The sequence below is a fragment of the Phaethon aethereus genome (assembly GCF_964289735.1).
Source record: "Phaethon aethereus genome assembly, chromosome: 3".
In the NCBI taxonomy this organism is placed as follows: domain Eukaryota; kingdom Metazoa; phylum Chordata; class Aves; order Phaethontiformes; family Phaethontidae; genus Phaethon; species Phaethon aethereus.
The window spans coordinates 99,485,538-99,510,725 of NC_138576.1; the positions used below are offsets into that span (position 1 = coordinate 99,485,538).

Sequence of the window (25,188 nt, forward strand, 5' to 3'; positions counted from 1 at the left end):
AACATAAGGGTGAATTATTTATAGCTCGGTGGGCCCATGACACCTCAGGCCATCAGGGAAGAGATGCAACATATAGATGGGCTCGGGATCGAGGGGTGGACCTGACCATGGATGCTATTGCACAGGTTATCCATGAATGTGAAACGTGTGCTGCGATCAAACAAGCCAAGCGGTTAAAGCCTCTCTGGTATGAAGGACGATGGTTGAAATATAAATATGGGGAGGCCTGGCAGATTGACTATATCACACTTCCACAAACTCGCCAAGGCAAGCGCTATGTGCTTACCATGGTGGAAGCAACCACCGGATGGCTGGAAACATACCCTGTGCCCCATGCCACCGCCCGGAACACTATCCTGGGCCTTGAAAAGCAAGTCTTATGGCGACATGGCACCCCCGAAAGAATTGAGTCAGACAATGGGACTCATTTCCGAAACAACCTCATAGACACCTGGGCCAAAGAGCACGGCATTGAGTGGGTGTATCATATCCCCTATCATGCACCAGCTTCCGGAAAAATTGAACGATACAACGGACTGTTAAAGACTACACTGAGAGCAATGGGTGATGGGACATTCAAAAATTGGGATAAACATTTAGCCAAAGCCACCTGGTTAGTCAACACTAGGGGATCTACTAATAGAGCCGGCCCTGCCCAATCAAAACTTCTACGTACTGTAGAAGGGGATAAAGTCCCTGTGGTGCATGTGAGAAACATGCTGGGGAAGACAGTCTGGGTTACTCCTGCATTAGGAAAAGGCAAACCCATTCGTGGGATTGCCTTTGCCCAGGGACCTGGGTGCACTTGGTGGGTAATGCGGAAGGATGGGGAAGTCCGATGTGTACCTCAAGGAGACTTGATTTTGGGTGAAAACAGTCAATGATTTGAATTGTATTATGTTAATTGTTCAGAATGACATTACTACTATGGCTGCTATCTACCATATCAATGGTATTATAGTAAGAATCACCCAGACTGATGAAGAATGAGCTTCACTGAAACCAAGCAACGTGCAGCAGTGATGAAACCAGAACTGGCTTCAGCAGCTTGCGCCCAACAAATCCCTCGAGATCGACATCTTCGACCTGCAGATCATGGACATGGACCGTGCCAGATGACAATCCAACACCACATACCATCTCCCCTGCCCTGAGAGACTGCTATGATGGATGAAGCCCAGAGTCATGGACTGACTCAACTCCATAGACATTTTAAGTGATGGCCCATGGACTAAGAGAGTGATATCTGTGTGTATATATTAAAGGACAGGAAGAGTAATAATGAATAATTGGAATGTATTGAAAAGTATAGGACCTGAGCATGACGTAAATGGTATGGAATAAGGGGTGGATACTGTCCTGGTTTCAGCCAGGATAGAGCTGGTTTTCCTCACAGAAGCTAGTGTGAGACTGTGTTTTGGATTTGGGATGAGGAACTGTTGATAATGTGCTGATGTTTTGGGTTGTTGCTGAGCCGTCAAGGACAGTCCAGCTTCTTGTGCTGGCCTGCCAGCGAGCAGGCTGGGGGTGCACGGGGAGCTGGGAGGGGACACAGCCGGGACAGCTGACCCAGACTGGCCAAAGAGATATTCCCTACCATATGACGTCATGCCCAGTACATAAACTGGAGTTGGCCGGGGGGGCGGAAATCGCTGCTCGGGGACGGGCTGTCGATCACGGGGTGGTGAGCAATTTCTGTATTGGGCATCACTTGTTCTTATACATTCCTTTGTTGGTATTATCATTATTGTTCCCTTCTTTCTTTCTGTCCTATTAAACCGTGTTTATCTCAACCCACGAGGTTTTTCCTAATTCTCTCCCCCGTCCCGCTGTGGGAGGGAGAGTGAGCGAGCGGCTGCGTGGTGCTTAGTTGCCGGCTGGGGCTAAACCACGACAAGTTATGCAATTCTATCATTCAACAGGAACATTGCTCTGTATGAATAGTACTCTCCACTATGCCTGTGTACAAAGCAATTTTGTTGAAGATAGCACTCTGAAAAGAGCAGGAGAGAACTAGTTCCAAATTTGTCTAATTTCATGAAGTTGGATAAAATAGCAAATGGGAGAAGTTAAAAGCAGTAGCTCTCTAGTCTTCTATATTTATAATGAATTATCATAATAAAGCTTTCACTGTCTTAAATAATTTAAAAAACATTTTATTTCTAAAGTATTTGTTAGGGTAGAGGTCTAGAAAATATTAAGTACTATGAGAAAGGTTGACAGTGGTGTAGGAGGAATAAAGTGAAGCTAGTTATACCTTTATTTTGTATAATCTCAAATTTCCATTAAAAAAGACTTAAATTTTCACAGTTCTGAAACTTCCAACTGTGAACAAAGCACCACAAATACAAGAACGTCTTCAGAGAAAATAGCTGTAGAAATACTTAAACCCCCTTTGCCAGCCACCTGAAAGCATTCTCAATAAAACCTAATGTGAATACTGTTCCGTACTTGATCACTGAAGCATGGTATGAAGGGAATTGGGCAGCATCAGCATTATTGTCAGGTGAGATACTCCTTACTGAAAACACAAGGAACCAGAACATCGAAGAGAGAGAAAAAATAGGAGGAAGAGTGAAAAAAGAATGTAAACAATAGTAGTCCTGAAAACACCTGACATTTTCTCCATAAATGACACAATGAAGCCCTGAATAAATCAAAGATGATGCAAAGGTCAGTTATTTCAAAAATGCTGTACCCTCTATACTAGGCCTTGGGCAAGTTTCGCTATGGGAGTGCCAAATACAGAATGCAGTATTCTTCATTTATATCCCAGCAGACAGACCACAAGCAGAACAGAAATCAAACCTCTGAATACATTGATAGATGCATTGACCATATTCTGGCAAAACAGGAAGTAAACTATTGCCATAGTATAGGAGTGTTGAAAAATATTATCCAACTGTGATGTGGTTTTATAAGATATGCTACACTAAAATATCTGAGCTCCTTCCATGTAAAAACACACATCAGCTGAGGTCCTGCCCATAGATTTTACATTCTAATGGGTTGCCGAGTTCATACCTCAAACTACTGCAGACAAAACATCATGTATCAGACCGCAAAACAACCCCTGAAGTACAATATTTGAATATATATAATTTTAATAATAGAATGTAGATTTGGTGGTGGTGGGGTCCATTTTCAGATGGGCTTAAATCAAACTGCTTTGATCAAAGTTAGCTTTTGGATTAAGAAGGAACATGAGAAATAACCAGTCCCAAGAATATTCCTTTAAAATAAGGCGACTAGATGGGACTGCTGAAAGTAAATTCAGGTATGAGGCTAGATGGGACTGCTAAAAGTAAATTCAGGTATGTAGGGCTAAAAACACATTAGTGTATAAGGTATGCTGGTATTAGCCATTATTTGGCACGATTTCTGAATTCCAAGGTAATTTTAAATACGATTCCTTACTTGTGATAACAACAGCACCATTTAGTAAATGATACTAACGAAAAGTCTGCTGCATGTAAAAAACAAATAATACTGAGGCATATTTACTGTGAAAAGCACATTAGGCAACTTTTCTGCAGTGTCTTCACCTTATTACTGAAGGAAAACACTGCAATATATGAAGTCAAACTCATACATTCGCATTTTTGTGGAAGAAGAACAAAGCAAGTAATCTCATTACATAAAGCCAACCTCTGAGTACTTTGACAATGAATACTGAGTCAATCTTCCCATTAAGTCAGGGTGTATACGACAAATATGCTCTACTTGAAATGTAAAATTTAATTCCAGTATGATCACTTCAGGGACCTGTTCTGCAAAGCACAGCAGCCATGGCACAGCATACAATTGCAGCGTAAGTAACTAGACACTACTGTTAAACACATTTTAAACTCTATTGTACAATAGCCTTTGTCTCAGTAAAGCTATTTTAACCACAGACCATGTTTGTTTGAGCAAGTTTTTCTACCTGTTTTTCCACTGAACCTGAACAAATCATTCAGTCACTAATTTACTTGGTACATTTTCATTTGTTGTCATTCATAAATAATTTATAGCTTTAGCAGAGGTATTGCTTTTGCTTCTGTGTATGTTTTGGTTTTTTGTTTCTTTATAAAGAGTTCTTTGCAAATTGTTCATAGGCCATGCTAAAAAAAACAACTTCAATTTTTCAGCTGTGGACTTTTAATTTGTTTGGGTATCACTAGGTGTAGTTTTGGTTGTTTAAAAAGAGTCACTAGCGAATGACTTGTAACTATAAATCATGTAACTATCAGTTCCTCTGAGTTCAAGCAAAGCCACAAACTATAGCTTGTCTCTGGTCAAGAGATCTGGTAAGAGAAAACATGGTGAGAAGAATTTCTGAATATCTTACTTTCATGAATGGCTTTGGAGAGCAGAGAGGAAGGCAGAAAGCACTATACAAAAAAGGGGAGAACAGATGAGAAATACAAAAGGAAGAAAATCTCCAGGAAACCAGAGAAGTAGCAGGAGAACTTTCTACCTTAAGTCACTTACTGTAAAACCAGTCTTTACCAATGTTCTGCCACATGATTCACATCAGGCTGGTGGTACATTTATTTACACTTCAGGGAGTACGGTCTGCCTTAATCCTGAAGGTCCTTCTCTGTTCACAGAGTTTAACCCTCACCTCAGTACAACCTTCTTATCACTTTCTTTATCTACAATAATATGCTCAATTCTAGTAATAGATTTTAAAATAACATGTTAAAACATTTAAAGAGTATGTTCACACATATATTCAAATGAAATGAAAGTCTGAACACATGAAACATCCTCTATATGTATACACACCTTCCTGGGCTATTTTTTTGTATCAACTTCAAAGCATCTAAAACATTAATGCACGTTCACTATTTTAAGAACTGTATAAACATGTTAAACATTTGTTTTTTGCACATTTGAACACACTATAATCTTGATCCTACTAGCCATTTTCCTATGGCTTTCCCACTGCTCTATTTATCTTTCCTGACAACTTTGCTGGAAGATCTTTTACTCACAGCTTTTCTGTAATTCTACACACATAATTATTGCAATTGCTCACTTGTGTCGTACATGGTTTTGGTTAGAATATGTGAATAGGTAGGTATGTACACATGCAGACTCATACACATCATTAGTAACTCTTAATTTCGTTCAATATGCTAATTTAATTATTCATTTAATCTGCCTAACTCTTCCATTAAATTGACCAAACTACTCAAATGTAATGTCTTACTGAAAAGAAAAAACCCCAGAAGTTTCAAGGAATTTGATTGATTTTCAAGGGTTTTATTTAAAACATACATATATACACTAACATCTGAACTTCTTCCCTACAAATCAAAAACTCACCCAACTGAAATGAATGGCATATTTAGTTCAACAGGCAAAATCTCGAACCTCAGTGCTTTGAAATAGTAAACATTTTATCAGGCACTTAATGGATGCTTCTGTAATTCAATTATATATGATTGGTATTCTACCTGCAAGAGAGATTCACCTTGTGCTTTGGGTTTTTTCTTTTTTTTCTATAAAGCTTTCTGGACAATTAGGTAGAAAACTGTCAGTGCAACTGAATGACGAGAGAAATAAGGGACTAAAAAACGAAAACCAGAAACATTCTATGAACACAACTGGTTTCAAGCACTTTGATTGCATTCAGAAATCCTAGAGAATCAGATACACCATCCAAATGTTCACTTACGTTTAAGCAGCAAATCCAAAACATGTGCTATGAAGAGGAATTCTGTATGAGAAATTACCAACAAGGACCATACCATGTGAACAGGCTGTCATTGTCAGCGTTCTCTGCCTTTCCTTCGTGCTGCTCCTCAAGCACATAAGCAGCATTAGCACTCTAGGAACTTATTTGATAAGCAGTATACCTATTTCCTTTATTTTTTGAACATTTTATATACTACATAGCACAAAACAACTGAAAAGATGAGTGTTCTGCCATAATCTCTCTTCTGACAAGATAATTTTAGAATTTTTACTCTGAATACTGGATGTTAAAAACATTTGTACTTGATTCAACAAATGATAGACCCTATTAATGCATAGGAGAAACCCTGCCAGAAAATGGCACCTCAGTATTTTTTTGTGGTTTATGCATGTGTGGGGGTTTTTTATTTTTTAACTCATTTACTGCCATCTCCTGGTACTTACAAGGTATTTATGCTATTTAACAGCAGCCAGTACTCCTGTTCAGTACTGCTGAAATGCTAAAAACTTCTCAGAAATATTTTTGAAATATTGCTGTACTTTTTTGTTGCTGTCTTTTATTCTGGAAATAGCGAATATTGTTCCTTGGGCACAAACTGGTAAAAGGTTCATGTAGCTTACCTTTGTCTGGAAGCAGCAGTAAAGTTGTGTTAGGTATGGATGTTTCCGTGCTAATGCCAGAATTCTCTTTTCTGTCATTGTACAGTCTACATCGTCATCTTGAAGTATGACATCTTTCTTCAAGACTTTCACTGCGTATACTTCATCTTTTCCTTTTAGCTCAGCTAACATTACCTAAAACAAACAGAAATTCATATGAACAACAGATACCTTAAATTCAGGGTTGTATATGAGTCTGACTGCACTGAAAATATAAAGACAGTTACATACTTCCCTGAATTAAGTTGCATGTTTATAAAACTAAAAGTAATGTAATTTTAGAAAAAGATACTTCTGGTTTTCTTTAAATTTGAAACAGAATTTGTTATTTAAGAACTATAAAAGATAAAAAAGGGTTTTTTAGAAGATACGAAGTTTTTATCCACTCATTCAAATACCTTAATGAGTGCCTATTAACGAGATTTTAAAAACTAAAAATGAAGGAATTTGATGTAGAACAGAAATTTATTTCCCACTTTTATCTCCCACGGCTTGCAGTGGGATTTGTGTGTGATGAACCTCGCATACAATCCCACATACCATTCTGGCTGCTTTCAAGTTGTTGATTTTAACTACTACTATTGTTTTACGTTCAAGTCCTATATTCTGTTTAAGGTCAGTTCTGGCTTGGAGCCAGGGTAATCTTCAGAGAAAGGGTTAGAAAACAGGGAGACAAAAGAACTGCTTCAGGCCTGTTCCCCTGCATCTGCAGTTCCCGTGTATCAAGGAAGGAAGAGTGTACTTGTGAAACAAGTTCACGTTTCAGTCCTCTCTTTGATTCCACAGTGCACAGCACTATGAAAAGAAAATCTTTAAGCTCTATAAATACAGCAATGTCCCTTCCACCTTCATCAATTCCCTACTGTGGGAAGGTATCTGGTGAATTACATCTTTGCTGCATGCATGGTATTTTCGGCAGCTCTCAGCCTCTTGCACTCATCGTATCTGAGCGGACATGCTTGAGTACTGCTTTCTCCAGCACCGCACACACCCACTGAGGGAAAACAAACACACAAACTGTTCTGTGAAATAAGTAAACCTGAAATGGGTATTATCAAGAAAGGGGATGAACACAAGAACTCCACAGCATTATTCCTGAGCTGATTTTTCCTCCTCGACTACAACTAAGTATCTTCTTGAACACTATGTATGTAGCCGTATGTATGTCTTCATTACCAGTATCCTGAAACAGTGAAATGTTGACATTGTGTTTCAAAAGGCTTAACCCTAGTTAATGGAGTGAACTGAAGGACAGAAAATGCCAGCTGCTCAGGAAGCTGATATTCCTGATCTGTGGGGTAAAAGCTGCTTTTACCCAATGGGTAAAGAATGAAAGAAAAACCCTTGGGGTGGAAGCACTTTCTGAATGTCACTATGAATACTTTCAAAGCAGTACAGTCAAAAAAAGCCAGCACGCCAGGGGGTGGGGGAGGGGGAAATGTTACCCACCTTGCCAAAGCTGCCTTTCCCTAATACTTTGATGAAGTTGAACTCTTCAAGGCCTATTCGCTTGGTCTGGGCCTGTTTGACCTCCCCATTTTCACCGTTCTCCCCAGGTTTGTTAAGCTGGTTGTCTGTTGACGTTGTAGCTGTTGCCCTGTGTTCCTCTCCCCGATTGTCAAATGATAACGCTTTCCTAATGTTGTTTTCCAGCTCTTTGATTTCTGTGGAAACGTGAGAAGAAGTGTTTGTTTTCACTAAACATCAGAAAAACAGCCCGCGTTAGTCTGTATCAGTTTTGGGGAGGGACATTCATCATCCCTGAATGCTGTGTAGAGCATTCTGTGGTTAAGAACACATATTTAGCTAACTGCTTCTCCACCTTACAGTAATCAGCCCAAATCCTGCTCTAACAGGAAGAGTGGCCTTTTAAAATGAACCTAAGAGAATGACATATCCAAAACTTGACAGATAAGAATAGTGGCCAAATAGTTGTTTTAGTGATTTTGGGTGTTCCTCTACCAGAGAGAAGTACTTTGTTTTGAATACCCATATCTTCCTGCGGCACTTACTCATCTTCCTGCTTAAGTATTTTAGAGTTGTATCTTCGAAAATTCAAAGGATAGTTGGGCGTCCCAGTCCTTGAAGTCAACATGAATGGAGCATCTTACTCAGCTCCAGCTGTTATCAGACGCCTGCCAATAAAGTGACCACTTCCTAGTGCTGCTTCAAGCGGCAATTGTGTGAATCTGCTAAATGGTTCTGAAAGTTTCTCAATGCTAAACACAGTGAGTCCTGGTGACTAACAGACTTGGGGTCTGCCTCAAGCTCTTGCATAGTACTTCTGCTTGATGGCCCTAGAAGCACCAGTTTTACTGGACAGCTACAAATGTGAAATTTATGACAGTTTAGACAAATTCTTTGTTCTTATTTTAAGCAAAACATCAGATATTTAAAAAAGCATTATTTAACCAAACAATCTATGAAATAAAAAGATTGACAAATTTAAATCAGTTCTGGACTCAAGAGTCTTGCAGTACTCATTACCACAGAATTTTAGAAGTCTCTTCCCTAAAAATAAGGGTGAGAAATTTTTCACCTGTAAATAGTTTTCAAAGAATTTGACACAAAAGTATCCATCTTCCTATGTTGTGGTGTAAAGATTTTTTCATTCATCAGTTTACACACATGATGGTACATAAGATACCTCACAGACTTCCAATGTTCAAAAGCATCAATCAGATCAGATTCAAAAACTGCTGCTGACATACACATTCTGTCAATCAGGCTGTTCAGCTAAATTAAATCAGTGGTAACATCAGTGAAGACTAAAATACGTGTCTCCAAATCTATGCATGAAAAAAATCACTGAAAGGAAACATGGTTTTATGAAGCCTCTAGAGACCACACACTCTAGCATAGCCTTACTGGACGGAAGGTTTTATTACCACAGATGTTCAACATGGAATTGCAAGGAAGCAATCTTACCTCAAAAACTTATTAACAGATAGAAGCTTTTCAGATAAAGGCTCTCTCAAGTTCCGTGGTAATATTTAAAAAGTTCTCACTCTTACAATAGAATGTATAATTTCCTTACATACAGGTATTTGGTTAGGCAAGGACTCATCCAGTAAACTTAAAATACTGTTAAGATACCTTTTTTATAATTTCCCTTTTAAAAGCCACTTAATTTCACAGATTTAAATGAAATGAGAGGTAGGCATTTTAAAACAGTTTTTGCAGGGCGTAACTTTCTGAAGTGCTTTATTTTCTGGTGGTAACTACTTCATTGATTTGGTTCTACAAAGACTGGGGACGATAGCTTTTTTACTCCTCATAAAAAAGGAAAATATGTGACAATATATATCCATTTGGAAACAAAAAGAGAAGTTTGACCTTGATCACATGGAGAAGTTGGTGCTGACTTTGACCTATCTTCTTCTGATGATGCGCTTCCAGGAACTGGTTGTTGAGTCTCTGCACCTGCAATTAGCTAAGAACAATTCCAAAAGGGGTACTCAGCTATGTGATCCTTCTGCACCAAAAGGAAATTTAATTTAACAACATTAATTTGCCAGCAGAAGTATGAAGGAAAGTGAAGGTGTTCTACCCCTATAGATTCTCACCGACAAGACTTCAACCATACAGTAGATGGCATCACATCAAATGGAGACCATAATACAACCAGAGAAACAACAGGCAATTTAAAGAAAAATAGGTTCTTAAGATGAAATAAACATAATAAGCATACCCAGTGAGTGGGAAAGTTTTGAATAGCCACCTTGAACCTGGGTAGAAATCTATCCAGTAAATATATTTAACTACAAAAAGCATCAGAAGGCACAGCAAACTAACTCATGCAGTAACAGTATGACATCATCTTCTCCCAGGAGTCACAGAACACAGTCGGAAGCTTTCTGTTTCTGTAACATTTTAAAACAGTGTACTTGGGATCCTAGTGAGCAATAATCAGGAAAATGAACAGAACCAACTGTCAATGTTTTAAGAAAATAAGGTAAAATTTCCCTATTTCTGTAAGTGAGAGCAATGGGTCTGTCGTCACAATCATGCAAATAGAGATAAAAAGTGTGGCCAAATTCTGATCCAGGACATATATTACAAATCCAGAATAACTCCATCAGCTTTGGATGTACTTGGGGTGACCTATACTTTTTATTTCTAGAACAGCCTAGATCTTCCTATAATAGTGATCATAACTCTGGAACTGTCATCTGGCAAACAGCTCCTCTTCATGAGGGTCAGCACATTGGCTTATTTATCAGCATCTACAATGTTACAGAGCAGTGCTGTGTCTCAATCAATTAGCCAATGCCAATTCTGAGCCAGAGAGACTTTTATGTTTTTATGAACTGTTGTGTCAGAGACTGACTTTCTGTCAAATCTCCTTCCTCAAAATTAAAAAGGGGACATCCTTCCAGACTACACAGACTCCAGATCTGCAAAATTGTAGCAGGTCAAAATAAGTTAATATCAAAATTTAGAATAGATGATTTGCACTTACAAATCAAAAGCCAAAGTCTTAGTTCTGTACTGCCTCAAAAAAAAAAATTCCTGTGCAAGTCAAGTGAGTGGGATCAAATCCCAACTAGTAAAGTTACAACACAGCCATACCTATCTTGTTTCTTACGTGACACCACACAGTAAAATTACCTTTTTCCTCCTCTGCCCACTATTAGTGATCTTATCTGGAGTGACTCCAAGATCTGCAAGAACTTTAGCTATGCCTCTAGCATCCACTCCACAGTTTGGTGCCACATTTGTTTCACAGCGTCGATGTACATTCATCTTGCAAACTGCAATGAAATGTAAAGTAACAGAGTAAGTTAAATACTGCCTTGGCATACATTTCTCTTACTTAAATCAGACTTTATTGGACATACCAATAACTTTTTAAAATAAATATAATTTCAGTAGAAAAATACTTAGCTGGATTTGCAGTGACACTTGAATGCCAATATAAAATTACTAACCTGGTTATCATTCTTGTGATATTAAATGCAGAACAGTGCTTTCACACAGTAACCGGAACAGACACATATGAACATATGATAAAGATCCTGCTAAGTCTTAAATAGAATTTAAATTAGAAAAGTCCTTCAGAGCTTGGATTTTAGCAGTCCAATTCTGCTGTCATACTGACAGCGCAACATCAGTTCCTCATGTATTATTTCTTCTTACTCTATTTTACTCAAGTAGATTAACTCCTAACACAGGTAGGCATAAAACCAACAGTATTTTAAGTTTTAATAATAGAAGTCTTTGGCACTCTTAAGACAGTCTCTTTCTTTAGATGGCAACCCCTTTACTAAGCTCTTCCCCTTAAATGCCATCTCCTGAAACTAGCATACTAGTAAGAGGAAAAAAAGATGACATTGCTTCCAGGCTATGGAGTAATGGGAAGAACATAGCTCCATTAAAAATAGCATAGCGTGAATTTGTTAGGAGCAGATAACATTTTGCCTTAGACTTCACTGCCCTCTTGTGGGAGCAAGGAATAAAGAAAGCAAAATTGCAAATATAGTTAAATACTAGATTAACATTCAATTGCTCAAATTCCCAACTTCACTACTTTTTACAGAAAAAAACCCCAAAAAGTACATATTTGTAAAATTGCATTTCACTACATTGTTCATCAACAATGCTTTCACCATACAAACCCTAAAGAAACAAACCATGTTTGCCTCAGACTATACGCAGACGCTGTACCTGCAGCAGTAACCATACACTCCAGGAAGTGTGTGCCTTTCCTTTTCCAATATGTTTCAACTCACAAAAAGAAATTGCTACTCATGGTATTTTCAGCGCATGTGTATTTGGTGATGAAAGCCCAGTGCCAAGTAAAATGTTTGACCTAGGATCCACAATAGTGGACACTGAGGAACTGAACTGCCTGAAGTAAAGCAAGCAGGAAAATTTTGTACATGAACATATTTTGTAAAAGGCAGCACAGGAATAAGCAGTGAAAAAAACAGAAGAATAATAAATCTCTGGAATACACTATTCATGCTATTAATAACCACACTGGACAAGCAAGTACATCTCTGAAGATGGGAGCATTGTTTGGCACTTAATAAGAGAGAATAGAAAGCACGGAGAAAATTACACTTCCAGCTCCAGTGAGTTCTAGATTCATGCAGACAATGCTGCATTTTTATAGGCACTGATTTTATGAACATGGAAAAAGCAACACAGGCTCTCTGAACTATTCTTTCTATGCATCTGCTACACAGTAAATTCATACATATGAGAAATAACATTATTTTCTACAGTTAAGAAGAAATGAACCACTATGGTACTTGAGAAAGAATATGAAAGCGAACTAATACATTCACAGATTAGAGTGCATAGATACCATATGATACCATACCATAAAAATCAGAGAGAAAAAAATAATCCGGTTTAATGGAAAAATCTCTGAACATATCTCCATGATAATTAAGATAGCATTTGAACAAAATCTTTAATAGTAGTAAAGTAACAGCATTTAGAGCCAATCTTTTATCACTGCTCACTAGCTAGAACCACAAGGGAAGGCTTGAACTTCAGAACACTCTCATTGTGCATCACTTTGCCATGAAAGAAATGGCTTCTATCCCTTGCTGCTCAGCAATTTGTGACATGAAACATTAGGTCTGACCTTCACCTATAGTTATGTCTCATCTTAAGTACTGCAAAGGATATATTTAATAGATTACACATTTATACATATGTATGTGACTCCATTTTTCTGCTGTTGAGAACTGCACCTAACACGATTCCTGTATTTATGAAGATGGACCTAACCATTCGTAAAGGTGTAACAAAATGAAAATGCTTATAATTCCACTTGGTACTACCTTCTAAGAATGTGACAATCTTCATTACATCATTCCCATCAACCCACTAATTGATCTATTTCATTCACCATTTCTAAAAGATTACTTTCTTTTGCGAGTGTTTGTACTGTTTTCTCCCCCTTTTAGAATATCTAGACCTTCTTGAAACAAGGAGGTATGGAAGCAACCACCTCTGTCAGTCGGATAAAATGACATGAATGCACCTTCCAGCAGTAACTTCATATACAGTTACTGTAAAGAGTACACAGTCCTTCAGCTGCAGAACTCAATGAATCCTTTGCATTCTGGAAGAAAGGGGCTAGGTAGACTATCACAAAAGATGATTTAGCTAGTATCTGAATACCTCATCTTCTGGATATGGGCGTACAGGATGGGTTTTGCCTAGCTTAGCCAATATGTAACAGTAATTTTTGAAGATGGTATTAAAGAGAAAAGTAGCTGGAATAACGATGTTTTAGAAGTTGAAGAACCATCACCACAAACTGCTGAAGGGATGTAAATTCTCATGCTCCTCATTTTCTGTCAACTTCTAATTTCCTATGTGTCAATAAACCTACGCAGCAGCAAGTGCAAAACACGTTTCTGCACCTCTGTCCTCTGCATCTGTTACTGACTGGTGTTGCAGACAGGGTAGAAGACCATTTTCCAGCCATGACGGCAATCCCTACAGCATTCCGCTATTTACTTTCTATTAATTCCTGTACATGCTGGAAAAAAACAAAATACCTTGAAGTCTTTCCAAGTCTACTGCACTCACAAAGAAGAAGAAAAGCTCTGAAGTGGTCATCCTTACCTTTGCATTGTAAACCTTGTCTCAAAAGACCCCAGAGCAAAGAACCACAGTGGTCACAGAAGGTGGGCACTTTGTAATTGTGAATGCTGAACTTGTGAGGCATGTTGACACTGAAACGCTGGGATCCCACTTGCTGAAAAAGGAGAGAACAGCATGTTTCATTCTAACTAATTTCTTTATAGTCAGTTTATGCCGAGGCCCTGTTATGTTTTGAAACCACACAGAATTCAAACAAGAAATAGCTCTGTGCTCAGATGGTGATCTTTGCATTAGATATGCTCCAGCTCCAGAGTTCTTCTCGCTACTTTAAGGAAAAGAGGGGAAGGGCTGCTGTTGTCCAAGAGATAAAGATTAAAGTCTACTTCCTAGTACTTCTGGGAACAACAAATACATAGCTATCAGGAAAGATCTCTTAATGTGGAAGGCAAGGAAGTCACTCCCAATTGTTTTAGGAGCAGGAGGCCAAACTAATACAGGACTAAGAAAGAGAAATATGTCACAACCTCTTTACCTTTTCATATCCCACTCTTCTCTAGATTATGAAAATGACAATGATAATTTGTTGTGTTCAGGGTTCCCAAGTTACAATTACTTATTCATTAAATGATGTCATTGTTCGATTTTTAGAGTGGTCACTGCATCGCAGGTGATTTATTTCAATGTTTTTCCTTCCTTTCCTTTCCCTTTCCTATTACCACTGGCTTCTCTCCAGTGATCTAGTACCCCTTCTAAACAATGAGAGCATTGTAACAGCAAAGCATACAAGTCTCCACCAGTCTGGAGCCTGGGAATATAAATCTACACAAGATTTTGTATCTTCATGTGAGTACTATGCAAAAACAACAATAGCCACACACAGTCCTTTGTCACGATCCTATGCAAGTGATTAGGTTTTGGATGTAAAATACTGGTTGTGAAACAGGTATTAAAGAATGCTTCCAATATGAAAAATGGTGGTGAATTGCACAGGAAGAATGAGATCACTTAGTATCTCAGCCAAATTCATATCAAAGTTGAAAGAGTGGCTTAAAACCCTTGTTACACACAACTCTGATTTGTAATTTAAAACTAGTCTTTTTCAAGCATATAAATGTAGTTTTTTAACAAATAAAACTATGAACTGTACTTTTTCTGCATGCCCAAGGAACTGGGATGGCCTAATCTCCTCACCTAATCCTATAGCAAAGATAGTAGGCCCTTGCTGTTGCACAGAACAGAACAGTAAGCATTCATTTGTTTTTCTGCTAAAACACAAACAAACTTCTGTGTACCATAAAGCATTCACTGGTTACAGCTGAGGGCTGCAACTGTTTACAAAAAAACATATACCCACACCCCTCCTCACTTATCAACTATCAACCCAGCCATAAAAAGGGTACCAAAAACCTGAGGAGTCTAAGGGGGCTGAACAAGACAGCAGTCACATTGCTCCTTGGTAAATGACTGTCCACTGAAATTAACATTAATTTCCTAATTAAGCGTAAGAGGGCCACTTTAGCGGAGAAAAACCTTTAACCCAAGTGACAGGATTGCTTTGTTTTCTCTTTTGATCCAAAGCTGAACATGCCCTTGGCAGATATATTTACCTCCCTGACAGTACAGTTCTGAAGGCAGCTGATTTCATTTTCAGGTGATTAGGTTATCATTTATTTAAATGCATAATAACATGAAGAACATATTGTATTAATGCTATTAATATACAAAAGCTTGCTAGAGGTACGGAGTAATTATGCTGGAAAACACAGGACCTGTGCAGTACCTTGTGTTATGACTACCATCTTCTACAACATCCGTGGGCCAACACATGGATGGCTTTTGTTCTACTTTTTGACAGTTCGGATACAGTTTTGGTGAGGTGAGACTTTGCAAGCAAATTCTGGGCAGTTTTTTATGTTGATGCAATATACCCAAGCATACTGCCTATCCCATCTGCTGCTAATGACTCAGACACACAAAATGCAGTTAAGGGATAAAGGGCCCCATCCTGTTTCTTTTGAATTAAAATGTCAAAACTCACATTAACTCAGAAATGGAGAATATTAAAAATGAAAAGAAGTGTTCGGAGTTCACTGAGACTTGAAGCATTCAGATGTTATAAAGAGTTTACTAATTAGAAATAAATTGCTGTATAATAGTCCCCATGTAGATGAAACTGTTATGGTAATCTGCCATTCCAAAGTAAGTGCTATGTCACAATACAACCAGAAGGGCACAAAAAGTCTATAATATTTATTGATTAAACAGAGGAGATGACACTACTTTGAACAGATGAAAGACACAGTTTAATCTAGAAAATTTATTTTATAAACATTTACCTCATCATGAGTTTCCTGTTTTTTTAAGCCAGCACACTTCGTTATTATAAGTTCATGGCATCTCTTGTGGACTACACAAGTGCAGACTATAAACAAAAAACAGATCAAAAAAAAAAAAATCAATCCTCATGAAAACTCATTCTTAAAGCAAAAGACTAGAAACGCTTGGACTTGAAAGGCTGTGACTGGTGACTTGGTGAGTCCTATGAAGCTTACAAAGGTAAAAGATAATGGGCTTCAAAAGACCAATGAGTTTTAAGAAAACTAAAGCATATTTGCCAAAATCTCAGCATACAAAACTACAAATTACCTTCTGAAATACTACACACAGTTTTAATCAATTTTTACATATTTGGTTTCTTTATCTTCTGAAGTCCATGATCTCCACATTATGAGACACAACGGCAAAAACAATTCCTGTCTGAAGAGGTTCCAGCGGAAGACAGACATAAAGATAACCCATTGTAAAAGTCAAAGAACAGAAAAAACAAAGTTGAACATGTTTTCTGTAACACACTTGCCTAAGTTGATAACAGTAAAATATTTCAGGAGGTAAAAATGCTTTGTCAATATTCATACTGATTAAATCATCAACGAATAACATTTGCAGATATGACAGATAAGATTAAAAATTGTAAGGTCTATCATACTGTGGGATTCAAGGTCATTAAGTGAAGAAAAAAAACCACCTTCAGAGTGAAATAATGAATTTCATTTTCTTCTAGTTTTGGTCATTGTTGTGAGAAAAAAGAAATCAGAACTCAAGGAACAGTAATTAATACAGTAATTCTTATGACAGCATGTAAAACTGTTATTTGCATTTATTTATTTCTAATGAGATTTCATTAAGTCTTTTATAACTGAAAAATCATTAACTTGACTATTTCTACTTGTCAGATGAAAAGTAGAAAAACATAATTCCAAGAGGTGACTGCATAAAAAATTAAGAGTACAAGAAATTGAGTTGAAAATATAGAGTTGAAAATGAAGCACTTCTGCAGTCTCTGCTATAAACTTCTCTAATGATGACCTCTATAATTACCTCATCTATTTAATTACAGTCTTTGCAATTACCTGACATTTTTAAATAAAGAATCTTAAGCAGAATAAAGAATTCACGATCTTAAAATGCACGTAGTGAAAAATGAAGAAGCCAACATCCGCAGATATTCCCCCCAGCTGGATGTGCATCAAAAGATACCTAGGATCTGCTGTTCACTGATGTTAACTGTGCCCCTACCTCACACATGCTGGCTAAGATGAGCAGTTTAAAAAAAATCTTACAGTGACTTACTGTAAAGACTGTATCTTTGGTGAGACGAACTTATTCTGATGTACAGTGTTAAGAATTTAGCACAAGACCATGTAAAATGCTTGATGTAAATATCTTACTATTTACGTATTATAACATAATACATATATTCAAATTGTCCCCCTGTAGATTTTCTCTTACCTTGACACTGGTATCCTTGTTTTCCTATTACACCCCTGAAAATAAAACAGTGTTTTAGAAAATAAAGACTGTGCATTTAAAAAAATGTAGAACATTTTTTCCTCTCTTTACTGGACATGCACAAATTTAGAAGAATAGCGTCTTATAACCAATCATCTGATAATTACATGCCTAGACTGAGATGAGTTCAGCTGCTAAGAGGTAGGATGATAGGCCATGAAGGGATTCAGAAATAACGACAAATCTGCTATAATAAAATAGGCAAAGCCAAAGGGTACACCGAGAGGGAAGGCACAAGCTGGTAAAATAGTCATCAAGCAGGCCTCTAAATAGACAGAAGATTGCATTTGCCTCTATTGCTTGAAATCATCTTAGCTAATCTAAAGCCTAACCTGCAGACATTTCTTAGAGGAATGTAGGTGAGTTCATGTATAATTTCTATTGGTTTCACATGAAGACAGACTGATTCATTACACACTCCTAAATATTAATTATGGATCATATCAAATCTTATGTGTATTAAGGTGCAAATCAGTATCTCTAGGTGACTTTGGAACACGTAGAGTTGCTGAAGAATAACTGAAAACTGACTATCTCCACCACTTTTCCCTATGTGAAAATTGCAAGTACTCAAAACTAATGTGAATAATTTCTAAAAGGGAGTTCTTGACATGCACCGTAATAAGGAAGACTCTGTACAGTAAGCACCCAAAACCCTGGATCATCAGAATTCTAATATTCCCATATTCCATTAACTTCAGTAGGATGTATAGGAGCTTGGCATTTCCTAGGAGGAAGATGGTGATACTTACGTCCATAAAGAAGAAATCAGTCATCTTGGCAAAATGTAAAGGTCTAATATTAGGCCTAAATCTACACTTAGGCACCTACAGAACACAAGACTGGATTTCTACCTAGAATTTATAAGGTGTGGTATACAGGATAAGATTGAACTTTGTGGCTCAGAGGAGAAAAAAACACAAATACAACAAATTCTAACATTTGTGATGGAAGTTTAACACTCCTCTATCATCATCTGCAAAACTGATGACAGCTTAATATTAAAATGAAGAGGAAAAGAACTACTACTCTACACCATTTATACTTCAGCAACACAGGAGGGTATGTTAACTCTTTAACTCAAAGTTGCAAAGAAAGCAAAGTCATACCATATAAAATCTCTGCAGTGTGAACAATATGTTGGTTGTCTAAGATAGGTGGCCATAAACTTGTGTCCATTAACCTGATGTACTCTGCGTCGCACAGCACCTTGCCGCTTTCTGGGGCGCATACGTTCCCGGAACACACGTTCTTCATTGTCTTTGGGTGCTGAAACAGAGGAAAAAACAATAAGCGCTGGCTGTATGAGACACAAACATGGGAAAATTCAAATATTCTCCAAAAATAAAAATAATCCTCTCTACCTAGCAGTGCAACATAACTTCCCTAAGTTGTGGGTAATTTTTTCTTTTTTAGCATCAATTACTAAAGGGCAAGGGGTTTCATTGCTTAGTACAGGTACTTCTATTTGTTCTAAAACCTTTATCTGTGAATTCACACTAAGCTGGGAATAAGTCTTCTGTGCTTTATCACAATCAAGCATACTGACAACCTCTTTCCTCTTTAATAGTAACTACACAGTTAGATTCTCCAAACAGCTCAGACTCATCTCATTTGATCTTCAGGGCACCACCAAACCCACCAAAAAATCCCAACATCCCCTGGTCCCCATACACTCAGAAAGTGCTGACACAAGTGCAAGAAAGCTGAGTACAAATACATACTATCAAGCAGAACAAAAATTCCATCCAGAACTGATTACTTTGTAGAATTCCTGATAGAGATCTGAGCTTCAGGCTCTAATAATCCACTTTGATACTAACACACTTTCAGCAAAACGTTCAACGGAAGTAAGCTGTTCCTCTTAATCAATTCCTCTTCAATTGTATATGAGATTTAATGGTAGAGGAAGCAAAAAATGAAGTTGATATATCTCAGTATGAAAACCTTTGGCAAAAAAGTCCTACAGAGTGTATCAGGTCTTTTTTCCCAAGGCTTTATTTTGAGAAGTATCACTAACACCTCCATAGTATTCTGTATGCATTAAGCAAAAGTTAAGGATGAATTAGCAATGAAGAACAGTACACAGCTGTTAATGAAAGACAGATTTTACAAGCATTCCTTGAGTCCCTTGCGTCTCTGCAAAATAGAGTATCAGATTCGGAGGGGACCACGTTCAGTAATCCATTGCCAGCTGAACCTATGCACTCACTACTTCAGTGCATCTACACTTTGAAATGTATTTAACACTTGCCATTCTCTGAATTTCAGCTACTCTGAATCATTATGATGGCCTAAAGATGCCAACTTTGGTCTATTGCAAGCTTTTCTGTACACAAATGAGTTCTCCAAGCAACAGTACAGTATTTAACAATAAAACAAAGAAAATTAGAAGTCTGAGAACAACTCAAATCTGTAATAGTCTCAAATTCTTTTACAAACAATAAAATAAATCCTATTTTTGAGGGTTGTAAAATTAAAAGGTATTGATTTAGTAATTCCTAGAAAATTATTTAAAGTTAAGCCAACGGATGGATATCTTGGGAAAATACCGAGTACAGACCCACAAATTAAGATTGATTTCTTTCACTGCACAGCAAGGGCTAAAGCCCATGACACTAGCCAGTTCATTTAGGCACTAAAAAGCCTAAGCTCCTTATCCATTAACATCTTACAAAAACTTCATAGTCCGACTGGGTTTTCACCCTAAGACAACACATCTGTGGGATGGCCAGAATGGCATTACTTTTCCATTCTAAGTGAGCTCTCAGTAGTTTAAAATTGACTTACACACACAGCTACTCCTTTTATTTATGCCAAAGAACAATCAAAAAGCAATGGCTCTAGGTCCCCCTTCAAAAAAGAGATAAGTATCAAACAGTTATCAATTATGTTTATTTTTATGTATTCAGCAAAACACTGATGTCTAATAAATACCACAGCCCCTCAAAAGACTGTCTTCCACACAGAATACTTAACAAGTAGTTGGAAATCCTCCCAATCCTACCAAAGCCTCCTATTTCCAGCTGCTGAATGATTTACCGACTTTAAAAAATGACTTTACAAAGCTGCTGGAAGTCTTTTAAAAATTATTATTATAGGAATTAATTCCATATTAACACAGAACTGTTCTTCTGTTTATCATCCAGATTGTAGCATTTGCTAACGTATGCAGCCTAGAAGTGACAAAGTTAAAATCTTACTCTCCTGGAAAGGGTTCCCAAAAAGTTATCTGCTTGTATGAAACGAACAAGATGTTCTGACAGTGCACAGTTCACACTTGGTATGATAATCAGTCTACGATACTGCTTTTCTCCTTTTTTCATCTTATGTGTAATTCTTCACAGATAAAGCACCTATAAATTTTACAGAGCAGATTAAAATCCTCTTCTTGTTTTGGCTAGAGAAACACAGTATCATGACGCTATTTTTTTTTTTACCCAACGAAGTCTTAAAACTAATTTTACTGCATTACTTTCAGTTCTATACTTAATACTTCTATGAAATTCCATTTTTCACTTCTAATACTTACACAAAATAACAAAACAGTGTCATCTTCAGAAATGCACTGACTTGAAAATAGATACAAGAAATACACCAATCATGAAATTACCAGATTTAATGGCAGGCCTCAATTATCGATATAATTTCCACACAAACAGCATCTCTGTGTGCGAGAAGGATGCTCAAACAGCTCAGAGAAATCTAGTTTTCTTGGTCTGTCTCGCATAAAGTTGGAGGTCCGTTAGGCAGTTCCCCCAAAACTGTCTCTCCTGTCAGTCTGCTGTTCCACGTTTATCACTAAAGACTAGCACCTGGCCAAATCCGTGCAGCGCATCCTGCTTTAGTGTCGAACTGCACAGATGAGCTGCATGCCCAAGAGCGCTGACTCTGCCTCCACCTCACCTCTCATCATCACCTGCGTAAAGTCCCCACCTCGTCAGCCAGCAGCAGTATTTGTTGCGGGGGGTTGGAGTAGCATCGGGCATTAACAGTGCGCGACTGGACACTGGATGACTGGACACCAGCCTTTCATCAAAGCAGACCAAATCACAAGAGAAATTAATTCACCCATGAGCTTTACGCTCAGTTTACATTAAGTTCAGCTAGCTTGTTCACTATAACTCAACGAGAACAGAGCACCAATGCTTTTCTGCAGTCCTCCAGCAAAACACTGCCATGTCTCGCACAATTCACACCGCTGCCGTGGCCCACAGGCACCCAAGCAGCAGTAACTTTCCCAGGTGACTCAGAAGCGGATGACCACACCTGTGCTGGCTCACATCCAGGGCTGTGAACCATTCCTTTCTAGTAGCACTAACAGTAGTCTTACATTTAAATGAAAATCCACTTATCTCATACTGAAGAGCCACACCAGAGACATTCATTTAACTGTCTGAAGGCATCTTCTTAGAAAGGGAGCTACACCCCTCTCCCCAAGCTTCTCTCATTCGCAAGCAGGAAAGCAAAGATCACTAAATGCTATCAGAAAACAGGGAATACTTGGGAAAACCCCCAACATTTGTGTGACACAGTCAACTAGTGTTTTCAAGACATACTTTAGAAAATATTAGCATCCCAAACAAAACCGTCCTTTTAAAAAGAAAAAGACTTGCAGTGGTATACAAAAGATTCTAGAAAATACCATTAGGATACTGCACACTGCCCAGTCGTGGCATTTCCATTCTTAGCAGAGGAGTTCAAATTAAAATTAAGTGGATTTGCTGTAGTCAGTCTATAAGCAGGTTCCAATACAAACAACTTCTCACAGTATTTCTACTAAATAGTCACAGAGGGTTATCGTTTCGTCAGTAAAAGCTGTTTCTTTATGTAAAGTACATTCTGTTCCCTGTTTTGATTTTGAGTCCTTCAGTCCTTTATATTATTCAGTTTATCTTGTTTTAATGCATTTATTTAACTTTCATTTCAAAAGAAGGAGTAAAAAAGGCTCATGATCATTTCCAAGTGTTCATGGAGAACAATATCAAAGCAGCACACTGAATTTAGGCTTCATATGATGGTACTTGAGGATTGGCAAAGTTAGAACTAATTCTGTCTCAGAACTATACCCAGTAATGCCACCACTTCTTTTCATAGCAGTCAAGAGTAACTGAGTTATTTGGAAAACATATATTGCTTTTATAGACTCATAGGTATAAACAAACGTATTGCCTACAATTTCAAAGACTGAAAAGGCCTTTGAAAAGACAGGCTTAACTCCAAGCTCTTCAAGAAGCATTATAGAAGTCAGAAGTATTTGGAATGTAAAATTACACTAAATTCACAAATACTTACAAAAAGATGCTTAAACGAGCTGTCTGGAACTACATTTAACACTGTGAATCATGTAGTATCTGTTAAGTATGTATTATATGTCATAACTTGAAAGATAAGAAAGTAACACAGAATAATCTCTAACCCTCAGAAGGGCAAGATTGGAAGAAAAAGACCGTGTACACTAGTAACAAAGGCTGGAATATGTCAGGTCTCATTTTGTACTAAAACGGTTTCAGCATAGATGAGAAGGGTTCAGCGTGGAGCACTAACCGCAACAGACAGAATTATCCTGCGTAGCAAAATATGCTATTTCCATTCCTTATCCTCTATGTTGCAAGTACTTACAGAATTCTGACATTACAAAAATGGAAAAAATATTGCAGAAAAAGAAGGAGAGAGATTACACACAGAGAGGTTTTTCAGCATTTGCTATTGCTCAGAATGTTGACTTCTAAAAGGGAACGTGCTGGGCACTTGCCTTCATCTGCAGGCGACTAGTATCAAACAGAGACAGTGTTTAGAGAAGAAAAAAAATAAAATCAGTTATTTTAGTTAAGTGGCTACTGCCCCATCAAAGCCAAACTGTAGGCCATGTAGAACGGTAATGCAGCAACCAGTGTAGCTGCCATGCAGCACTGACACCTCCACGGCACTTCTGGCACAGTGATTTTCACCCTGGGCACCTCTTGGGTGTCTTCACGTTGCTGTCATCCATAACTACAACCAGCATCCAGAAAAAACAGCTGGTTTAACACCACCCCTAGCAACTACAACGGAGCCTAACTGAACAAAGAACACAAAGGAACAGTGATTGTGCTGATGCTTTAGTGTTGAAGATTAAAATTAAGAGCTTTTGTGTAACATTTAAACCTGACCACTTTAGCCAGTATGTATGTACTGAAATAGAGCTTTTGCTTTAGCAGTGTGCAAGATCTAAATGGAGGAAGGATATTGAGGCAGGAGAGGTGATTTGCCTGAGGTTATGCTGGAAAGTAAGAAGGGGCAGGAACAATGTCCAGGACTCCTCAGGTTTCAGGATGGAGTGTAACCAGATCATTATGCATCAAAATTAGTCTCAGAGGATTAGTCCCGAACTCTATTTTGGGCCTCTACAGTACAAGCATATATACTGTCATCACGATTTCTCCAGGCAGAAACTGTTACAGAATTTTGCCTTTAAGGCTTTAATCTTCTTTAAAGAAAAAAAAAGATAAGAGCTAAACAATCCCCATATATTTACATTTCTGTTTCTCCTTGCTTTTAAAAGTCTTGCAACAAACTAATTTTGTAACTCTGAGATAAAAAATAGCAAGGTAACTGCTACAACATAATTTCATAAAGCTGTTACTGATCAACACAGAAGTTAACTGGATAGTTTATCACAGCCATAGAAAGAGCATGCAATTATTCTAAATCTTTTTCTCAAAGTGTATTTCCAGTCCCTTTAACAAGGAATAAACACAAAAGTCTTGCTTATTATATATCGAACCTGCTTTTTTAAGGAAAATTGTTTAATAGAAGAATCAGATCCTTATAACGCTATATTGTTAAAGAAAATAAATATGATGAGTGTTACTAAAGAAATGAAAAAATGCTCATAGAATGGGTTAGTTTTAGAAAAGACAGGTGTCTTGACAAGCCATGTCTGTTAACATGAGCTATTTACTGAATGCACTGAAGAAAAAAATTGCATCTTAAAGTATATCAAGACCAAATCTGGTGGGTGGCTTTGTAGCATGGGCTCAGACTCAAATTTATTTGCCTTCAAACACATGCTTACCTTTAAATGCTTAAATTCTTGTCTAAAAGAGAAATTCTGCCTATATGTATTTAAAGACTTCCCTTAACATGCAAACAGATAAAAGTGAGTGAGTTTGAGACTGGCACAACATTTTTGTTTCAGGGCTTATTTTACTTTCCTTTTTTAAAAGAAATTATTATTTACACATGGTTCAAACCTTCTCCACATTATTTATTACCATGAATCCATTCATTAGCTCACTCAAAGCTGAATGGACAACAGTAACTCCCCACACCCTTTCAAATGGAAATACTTTCACATTCAATTCACTTAATAAAGAAAACAAAGTCCAGAAGTACTAGAGTCTCATAAATCCTGAAGGTCTGACTGTAATTTCAGCACGTGAG

At 37.6% G+C, this 25,188-nt stretch overlaps 1 protein-coding gene across 1 annotated transcript in view; it reads right to left on the minus strand.

Annotated features, from left to right (window-relative positions):
* Positions 1-25,188, minus strand: part of PRKCE (protein kinase C epsilon) — a gene marked incomplete at its 5' end in the record, with an annotated part of 303,518 nt that overhangs the window by 97,815 nt on the left and 180,515 nt on the right. Inside the window, 8 exons of the mRNA XM_081997851.1 lie at positions 6,307-6,480; positions 7,795-8,009; positions 9,682-9,778; positions 10,957-11,099; positions 13,936-14,068; positions 16,254-16,336; positions 17,704-17,738; positions 18,873-19,032. Of these exons, the coding sequence (XP_081853977.1) occupies positions 6,307-6,480; positions 7,795-8,009; positions 9,682-9,778; positions 10,957-11,099; positions 13,936-14,068; positions 16,254-16,336; positions 17,704-17,738; positions 18,873-19,032 (1,040 nt within the window). The remainder of the gene's footprint in view (positions 1-6,306; positions 6,481-7,794; positions 8,010-9,681; positions 9,779-10,956; positions 11,100-13,935; positions 14,069-16,253; positions 16,337-17,703; positions 17,739-18,872; positions 19,033-25,188) is intronic.